Source organism: Tuber melanosporum (genome assembly GCF_000151645.1).
Source record: "Tuber melanosporum whole genome shotgun sequence assembly, scaffold_68, strain Mel28".
NCBI classification, from domain to species: Eukaryota; Fungi; Ascomycota; class Pezizomycetes; order Pezizales; family Tuberaceae; genus Tuber; species Tuber melanosporum.
Genome location: NW_003299115.1, coordinates 473,939 through 483,418, shown reverse-complemented (window position 1 = coordinate 483,418; position 9,480 = coordinate 473,939). Strand labels below are relative to the sequence as shown.

Here is a 9,480-nt window from a genome sequence, read left to right as displayed (position 1 = left end):
GCACTAAGGACCCATGGACGGATGCTTACCGTGATTCTCCTGTCAAGTGAACGAGCAGCAACCACGGAAGGTAGATGTCAACACCTGTTTTATTATAGACGTAGTCCAAACTTCTAGAAGACCGGTCGAAAGGTCTTGATCCGGCATAGGTTTTACGTTGAGCAGATTGTTCCCACTTCACAATTGTGAATGCTTTGCTTTACTGGTATCGTAGTTGGCATGGCGCATTTGCAGGCTGTAAGGTTAGGGAGAGCTGGAGATTGTGTGTCATCATTGCTGCTAGGGCTTTCTGGTTGTTGTTTTTATGATATCATACCTTTGCTCTGGTTTGCAGTGCATAGCTTGTGTACGACTGTGGGCTTTGGAAGGATAAGAAGGACGGGTTCCCCCCCCGTCTTTTCTCCTCAAGCAGTATCTTCTATATCTGTCAAAAATTAGACATCTCCTTCAGGCCTTCTTCACTTTCCTATTTTTCTCAGTCCTGGCCCATTCTTCGATTGCACCCCCTCAAAGACAGCACACACTATCAATCGTTGAGCCCTGTGGAATATCCTTTCACCAAGTGTCAGACTCTGGGGTCTGTATTCAGAGAGCATATACTAGTTTTGTCCCTGTTAAACAACATACGCCTTGGTCTAATACAAAGCGATTATGACGACAATACTGTTGCTAATGCCTCTTTCTAAGGAGTGCGATCACCATTTCTCTTAAAGCCAAACCATGAGATACACATTTGTAGACAAGAGGTGGTGTTAGCAGGCAGCTGGTAGGTTAGCTTTGTAGCCTTTCAATCCACTTAGACGCTCAGAAATGAACGAACACGGCCCATGTAATTGACGGCACTCTAGCACTAACTTATAGTTTGATCGATTGCATCCTTATTTTCCCCACAACCGGGTCAGTGAAGTAGGTATTAGTTGATTGAGATCAGCTTTTTGAAGGGTATTGTACCTCCGTTGTAAGGAGGCTCTCCTCTGAGGGGTCTGGCCGTGGATCGATCGAGAACTCACAGTCGATGTTTGTGGGGCTACGCTCTGAAAGCAAATAGTAATATCAAACAGTATCGTAGTAACACTGATGCCTGTCAATATAAGCACAGTTGGTGACACTCCATCATACATTTCTCTCGCTCACTCATGATACTCTCATGCATTCCTAGTGTCTAAGAAAAAGCGGTTGTTGTATTGGAAGTGGAGGATGTTGTCCAAGCAGAGTATCATAATTTGTGAGCTCGTGTGTCATATCATACTGTATTGTTCGGGTCATATAGGACAGCCAGCTGTCAGTTGGAAGTGACCCGTCCCATAAAAAGAGCTTTTCGTCAGCACCGGCAGGGTACTATCCCAATGATTCAAACGTTTCAGCTTTTAAGTAGGTGCGACAAACATTAGTATACAGTATTTTGCTTTTTCACTTATCCCCTAGCAATTATGATCTGGCGCAAAAATCTTTAGACAAACTAAATAGCTTAACACTTTAATAATACTGCATTTATTAGGAGAGTGTAATTTTATTGAAGTAAGCTCACGGATTGATTTACATTTTAAATCCTACATCCTAAACCTTGCTATGAGCGTATAGTACAAGGTTTAATCTCTTTTTTTCAAGAAGGCGTGTCATACCTAGGACCATTTGTATTATTGTAATTATATTCACACTTAGGGCTATACTATACTTTGTGACGACAGTAGAATCCACAATCATCTGCAGAAACCAAACAACTACTCTCAAAAAAAAACCCCTATTTTTCAGTTTGTCCCAAAAACCTTTTGTCAGCAATCTGTGATACCTATTTTTCTAGTGTTAGCAATTTAAAGTGCCCTATATAACCTGAACGCTGCAGTATGATAGTATCCAAAGAGGGTCATTTACCGTGGAAGGCGATTCATGTCTTTGCAAGCCCGGGGGTGGGGGGGGGGCTGGCAGGCTAGGTTAGGGCTTATCAAAAAAAAAAAACTCATGTGGGAAATATCTCGTTTGGTTAATTCCAAAACGTGACACTTACCAGTATGTGTGGGGAAGATCTGTGAACCCACAGTAGTGAGTGAGGTATGATATCACAGTTCCCAGAAGGTATTAATTTTGGGTTTCGGTCCATGATAACTTCAGAGCCGAGTGATATTCAATGACGTGAGTATGCTCCAGAGAGAGAAAAGAACCCTTTCTAGAAGCCCCTGAGGATATTCAGGCCATCCTTGTCTCTTCCATTTTCTTCTATCTTATTTATAATTTTGGTCAAGGAGGAGTAATTCCTCCAAACAAAAATTAGTCCCTAAAATCAAAATTGTTCACGAGAAAGCCGGATACCCCACCCTAGTACGCGCCTACTCAAGCATCATAGTATCCGATTGTGAGAGAGGGCAGCAGCGCTAGTACTACAGTAATGGTCATTAGGAGGAATAAAAATGTAAGAACCCGCGCGTCGCGGCGTCTCTCGAGTGATGAATGGTGAGATAGTCTCAGCTTGTGAAAGGAAAAACAAAAACCCCTGCAAATTGTACTTCTTCGCAACCCCTACCATGTATGATACTCGAGTGTGAGGACTCCCGTTGTCCCCGGTAACTTATGCTTGGAAAATTGTATGATACCAGATTCCCTACGTGAGCCAAGCCTCAGGGTCCCCCACCATTTTCAGCCTCTTTTCGGATCTCCCCACTTCCTTTTCCTCAATCCCACCCTGGTCAACCAACTATAATTTCCAGCTCACCAGGTTCACGGGATGTCTAATACTGCCACAGACAGAGCAAAAGAGAAGGTATTTAAACTGACCGTACGGTCCCGGTTGGGGAAACAAGCTAACATGAAACAAACAAAAGCCGAGCGTTACTCGTTCACTTATCGCAGGAGGTGACATTCAACTTGATTCCCGCAGTGATTAAACGGGGCTAAAAAAAATTTGTCTAGCAAGTGCGGGGGCGATCGAAATTGGTACGAGGCTTTTCTATAGATTCCCGAAATAGGGTTTGGGTTAACAGGAAACTCATTTTCATAGCGATTACCTATCCGGCGGATTTTGCGAAAACGAGAACGCAGTTAAATCGTCGACTAGCCACTGCGGAGAAGCTTCCATGGTACCTGGACCTCGATTTGTCGTTGCTAGGAGAAGCTTACCGAGAATAGGCCCAAATTTGGAAAGGAATGGTATGCGGGGTGCACTACGGCCATAATTGGCAACTCTATTAAGGCGGGCATTCGTATATTTACCCCGTTTCTCCGGTTTTCTGAAGACTTGTGGGAGGTATTGAGTGTGATAAAGGTTTTCTTGCATTCGACGCTTTCGTTAGTCTCTTCGCGGACGAGAACGGAAAGATTAGTGGACCAAGAACTGTCCTTGCAGGGCTTGGAGCTGGTACTACGGAGTCGTTGATCGCCGTCACACCGTTCGAAAGTATCAAGACTCAATTGTCAGAAAATATATTTCTTGGCCGAGGAAGCCTGCTAATTTTTTCTATAGAATCGACGATCGTAAATCCGGGAAACCACGGTAAGCTATATACCTGCTACTTGTAAGCGGAGGCGTTGATAGGAGATTATAGAATGCGGGGATTTATTCACGGCTCTAGAGTTATTTGGAGGGAGAAGGGGGTAGGTATACTCGTCCATTCTGTGCAGATTTTGGTTAAGGTAGTATAGTATCGTGGTTTCCTTCAAGGTCTGGTGCCTACCACTGCCCGTCAAGCCGCAAATTCTGCCGTGAGATTCGGATCGTATACTACTATTAAGCAGTTTGCGCAAAGCTACGTCGCCCCGGGTGAAAAGCTTGGCCCATTATCTACCTTTGGAATTGGGGCAACGGCTGGCTTAATTACAGTGTAAGTCAACGATGTTTCACTTATAGGGAAGATCCTAATCATCACCGTGAACAGCTATTGTACCCAACCTCTGGATAGCATAAAGACTAGGTTTCCTCCCCACTGTCCATGTTTACCGCTTTTTGCTAAATACTGTTGCAGGATGCAATCAATCTCTGCCCGTACAGAGTATAAGAATAGTTTTCATTGCGCGTACAGAATCTTTACGGAAGAGGGAATACTTGCCTTCTGGGCTGGTGCCTTGCCCAGGCTAAGTAGATTAATGGTGAGTTGCTGCCTGAATTTCTCTCCTGGAAAATGACATCTGCTAATTGTTTCGGGGTACAGATTAGCGGAGGTCTTGTTTTTACGATGTACGAGAAGACGATGGAGGCGTTCGATAAACTCGATCCCGAGCGGAAATACATCTAAAACACTTTGTTCTTATTTGTGGCCACCCGGTAGAAGTCTTCGCGAACCGGAGTTTCTCTTTCACAGTGACTAAAGGTGGCCTAAGGGGAGAAGGTATTGTGCAGTTGGAGTCTGGGATGAGGGCCCGTTCCACGGGCAAAGAGAAATTCTGTTTCACGAAGACCCCTGTTGAGTGGCTGTACGGAGCTGTTTATTTTAATATAGGTTAGATAAAAGTGCCTGTTAGGATAGGGTGTGTGCATCCCAGGTGGGAATAATAGCGAAAGACTTGTTGCTGCTATGCCCTAGTTTACTAAGCAGAGTTACACCTACTCGCCCCCGAAAACAGTCTTCGGACGCTAGGTGGGGGAGTGCGGTAGTCCTGAGTATTATTCACCTGAGATTCTGGATACGAAGTTCAAAATTAATCCCGCGATATGATAAACTCCCGACAGGGAAATTAAATGGTAGGGGGGCCGTGGCCTGGCCCGAAGCTCCGCTGTATGAGTATCATAACATGACAAAATTTTGTGCAGCTATCCGCCGTGTCACATTGCTCGGAAATTCTATGTATGATATAGAAACATCTATGATAATATAACCTATCTATGATATTGATGCCACCCCAAGGGTATAAGTGAGCAGCCCCGAGCACTTGAAGCAATACCGGTAACAAAAGCAACTTTCTAACGCTCTCCCTCCAGATCTTCAATTTTCACTAATTTCACTTAGCCCCAGGTCTCCCACTTCGCGCGTCCAACCTCCCAGAATCGTTCCCAAAACTTCATCGAGTGACACGCCATGAGCGTCTATTTCCAAATACTCAGGCGTAGCGGCATAGCGCCTACAAACCCGGGAATCTCCAATACGCGGGGCGGGCTACTTAAGTGCCCTCGCCCACGATACCAACAAGCTATCATAATATTATGATGGCAGATTCAAGACTTACGACATATGTTATCATACAGGTGGAATGTCAGCGAGGGTGGGTTAGGGTTACAAGGGTACAATGAAATAACGCCTTGGTCCCCTCACCACTCTTCCTTTCATTCCCTAAAATCAAATCACACCACAAACCTAGTGAGTCACGACAAAAATCCGAAGAACACAGAAGAGAGCTGGCTCGTTCGATCGCTAGAATCCGCAAATAAATAAAAAAACCCCCCATGGCTCCCTTCGACCTTGTCGTTGCCCAAAAGGTTCGGTTATTCTTCTCATTGCTCCTTTTGCTATGCAATAGATTTGCGATGCTGACTTGAGCGTAATGTTCGGCAGGCATCTCCGGGGCTCATCTACCCAGCGCTCATTGCGAGCAGTATCGTCAACGCCGGCGATAACATTCGGCCCGTTGCCACCATCACTTACAAAGATGTTGATCTTCTTGACAAGAAAGACGAGGCATCCGCGGTCGGGGTACAGTTTGACGGTGAAGAAATAATATATGGTCTTGAGGGTGTTCTCCATAGAATCCTCAAGTCTTATTCATCCGCCCTTCGGTCCCGTGCTGAGAGTACTGCTGTAGGCCGACTTTACAGAAAGGGAAGGGGGTATTCGGCTAACCGCTAATTAGGAAGACGAATGGATCAAGTTCAGCACTACTCGCTTGTCCGGTGGCGATTTCAAAGCTACTTCGGCTGCGCTTGAGGAATTGAACGACCACCTTACACTTCGCACGTTCTTAGTTGGCTATACCTTAACAATTGCTGATATTGCAGTCTGGGGGGTTCTTAATGGGAATGGGCAGGCTATCTCTTCTATTAAGAGAAATCACCTGCCAAACCTGGTCCGCTGGTTCAAGTATATTGGGTCTATGGAGAGAGTTACCATCTCTGTCAACTCTTTCAAGGCCGAGGCCAATACCAAGAAGAAGGCTAAGAGCAAGGAGACCAACTATGACATCGGCCTCAGGGACACTGAGAAGGGTGTCGTCACCAGATTCCCTCCGGAGCCATCGTATGTGCCACGCTTTGGATTTTATGCGGACCCAAGCTGATATGTGGAATAGCGGATATCTACATATCGGCCACGCCAAGGCTGCCATGCTGAATCAGTACTTCGCACAACACTACAACGGTACTATGATCGTTCGTTTTGATGACACTAACCCTACCAAGGAGAAGCAGGAATTCCAAGACAGTATCCTCCAGGATTTAGAGCTTCTGGGTATAAAAGGTGATAAAATTACCTATACTAGTGACCATTTCGACGCTTTATACGACTTTGCTATAAAAATGATTAAGCGTGGAAAAGCCTATTGCGACGATACCCCTCAAGAACAGGTAAGATCAAGGAAAAAGAAAAAAAGAAAAGCAAGATCCATAGATGCTAACATAGTCTTCAGATGCGTGCCGAGAGAATGAATGGGATTGCCAGCAAAAACAGAGACCGCTCTGTTGAAGAGAACATGGAAGTCTTCGGAGAAATGGCACGGGCAACCGAAGTCGGTACCAGGAATTGCCTTCGAGCAAAAATCTCAGTAGACAATCCTAATAAAGCCATGCGTGACCCTGTCATTTATCGCTGCAATCCATCCGTTCACCACCGCACTGGTGAAAGGTACAAGGTTTATCCCACTTACGACTTCGCTTGTCCCCTTGTGGATAGTATCGAGGGGGTTACCCACGCACTTAGGACCATTGAGTATAGAGATCGCAATCCCCAGTATTGGTGGATGTTGGAGGCATTGGGAATGAGAAAAGTTCATGTTTGGGACTTTGCCAGACTTAACTTTATTAAAACTCTTTTGAGCAAGAGGAAGTTGACCTGGTTTGTTGAGCAAGGACTTGTTTGGGGGTGGGACGATCCCAGATTCCCAACCGTCAGGGGAATTCGCCGCCGTGGGATGACCGTCGAAGCGCTGAGGCAATTTATTCTGGCTCAAGGACCTTCGAAAAATGTCGTGAACCTTGATTGGACCATCATCTGGGCCGGTAACAAGAAGGTGATTGACCCGATTGCTCCAAGACATACTGCTATCATCGAAAAATCCCAGTAAGTCCCCTCGGCATCATAAAGCTCACAAGATACTAACACATCATAGCATCAGAGCAACCATTGCCGGCGCTCCCTCCCCAGCCGTCTGTGAGGACAAGCCAAAGCACAAGAAGAATCCAGCAATCGGCACCAAAAAGACCTACTTTGGCAGCACCATCCTTCTCGACCAAGCCGACGCTCGTTCCTTCAGGGTAAACGAAGAAATCACTCTTATGGACTGGGGCAATGCAATTGTCACCTCTATCGAACGTGCCTCCCCCGAGTCCGATGTGACCTCCCTCACTCTCAAACTGCACCTCGAGGGCGACTTCAAAAAGACTGAGAAGAAAGTCACATGGCTTGCTGCCGAACAATCTCTAGTGCCTGTTGAACTTGTCGACTTCGACTACCTCATCACCAAGGACAAACTTGAGGAGGAGGACGACGTGGCTAACTTTGTCAATAAAGAAACTGAGTTCCGTGAAGACGCTATTGCTGACGAGAATGTCAGGGATGTGAGGGTTGATGATATCATTCAGTTTGAGAGAAAAGGCTACTACAGGTGTGATCGCGCGGCGGCGGAGGGAGTCAAAGCGGTGTTCTTTCTGATTCCTACGGGAAAGGGGGAGAAGCCGGCTGAGAAGAAGTAGGATGGCAATTCCAAAAAGGGATCATGTGTAGGAGATAGGTTGGTATGCCAAATCTAAAGCCTATCACCTCTAAACACTCATGACCAATGTGCGGAGTCATTCGACGGTATTATAATCACGAAATATCATTGTGCTAGCCTTTCAAAATCTCTTTGGCCCCTAGCAAGTGCTGACATGGATGTTTAACGCTGTGTGCTCCCTTATAAATTATTTAGACCCCCGAACGCATAGGCTTCAATAACCCTCGCAAATGGAACTCCCAAACCACCTAGCTCGGTGATACCACCCTTAATTCATTGAACACTCAACCCACAAACTCTAACCTCCGCCCCTCAAATCACGATATAACCCCATCCGCCAAACCTTCGTGCGCAGAGAGGCACCACAGTAAGCTTTTGACGATAGCGAAAACATCACACAAGCCACCCAAATCACCACAACCCGCCCAGACCTCTCCCCCACACCCCCCCCTCACAGGATAATAATTGTATTGAAACCTTCACCAGAGCCAATCCCATTCACAGCAGGGCACTCGTACCATACCTGGCGCAGAAAAAAGTGCCCCCCCTTCATCTAGTCCTAAGGGCAACCGAAAGCCGGGGGACCCCACAAAACATCTCGAGCCAAACGGATCCCCCGGTTTCTCACTCCCCCTTTTACTCACGCGCGATCTTCTCCGAGATGTTCCGCAGGTGGCCCCATCACCGCCACTGCACAGGGTACCTCCCTCACCCTTCTCCATTCCTTCCGGATAGGCCCGAGGGACACCGTAATGTACTACAGCATATTATACCCGTCGATATCTTCGGACCAGGCGAATAAAAACTATGTACTAGTGGGGTTTTGGTTTCGAGGATTGGGCAAGTACGCGGGTTTTCAAATGTAGAAGGCTAATGAGTGGTGTTTACTGCATGATGGATGACTGCCGGGAACTCTGGATGTGGAGACCTCTTACCGGTATTCGGTTACCCGCTGGAGGCTTCCAATGCGGTATTTGGTGGGTATTGTGGGAGAGACTCCTCTGGTACGGGTAAGGTGTTAAGAGAGCTTACCTCCCTCGGTGATTGCTATGGTACAGAAGGCTCTGCAAATATCATACAGGACATAGGCTCATCGGCCATGTCACGAAAGGTGCCAACGCAGTTGGCCGCAATGCGCCCGTGGGCCATCTGCTTGTCCCACAGTACTCGTACAGTACTGTGCTGTGCTGTACCCTCCTTCCTTGCTATTTCATGGCAAGAACGGCTCGAAATACATTATTTCTCTAAAACTTACCCCCCAGCTTTATCTGGAACCGAATAAATGAATGAAATAAACCTTTCTATAAAAATTTAATTTTAATAATAATAATACAAGTGGACAACCAACCAGGAGTGGAGCGAGCGACCGAACGAGCAAAGGAATAAAAAATGTGTAAAAAATGTACAAAAGAAAAAGCAAAGTGATATATAATACAAAAGAAAAAGAAAAAGAAAAAGTCCCAATTGATACACGCAGGAAGTGTGCGTCCATGTAAACACCAATTGTTACTTTTGTCCAACAAAAAACCTCCCGCGAGGTCCGGAAGCAGCACAATACGAAACCAAATTCCCTGCTCCATCAGCCGCAACGGAATAGAAACCATTAACTACTCCGGAGTAACACATCTAAGACAA

At 46.1% G+C, this 9,480-nt stretch overlaps 2 protein-coding genes; both read left to right on the top strand.

Moving 5' to 3' along the window:
• Positions 1–2,719: 2,719 nt before the first annotated feature.
• On the top strand, positions 2,720–4,238 carry GSTUM_00010265001 (uncharacterized protein; the record flags this gene model as incomplete). XM_002841175.2 has 12 exons in its annotated part: positions 2,720–2,755; positions 2,817–2,847; positions 2,905–2,928; positions 2,993–3,071; positions 3,121–3,194; positions 3,257–3,404; positions 3,455–3,484; positions 3,537–3,585; positions 3,634–3,812; positions 3,867–3,902; positions 3,954–4,077; positions 4,140–4,238. The coding sequence occupies 12 exons, from the start codon at positions 2,720–2,722 to the stop codon at positions 4,221–4,223; spliced, it is 894 nt and encodes a 297-aa protein (XP_002841221.1). The 3' UTR covers positions 4,224–4,238.
• A 76-nt stretch (positions 4,239–4,314) lies between these two features.
• GSTUM_00010264001 (uncharacterized protein) lies at positions 4,315–7,899 on the top strand. XM_002841174.2 has 7 exons: positions 4,315–4,839; positions 4,907–5,401; positions 5,478–5,720; positions 5,773–6,155; positions 6,208–6,481; positions 6,544–7,193; positions 7,243–7,899. The coding sequence occupies exons 2-7, from the start codon at positions 5,369–5,371 to the stop codon at positions 7,823–7,825; spliced, it is 2,166 nt and encodes a 721-aa protein (XP_002841220.1). The 5' UTR covers positions 4,315–4,839; positions 4,907–5,368; the 3' UTR covers positions 7,826–7,899.
• Positions 7,900–9,480: the final 1,581 nt, after the last annotated feature.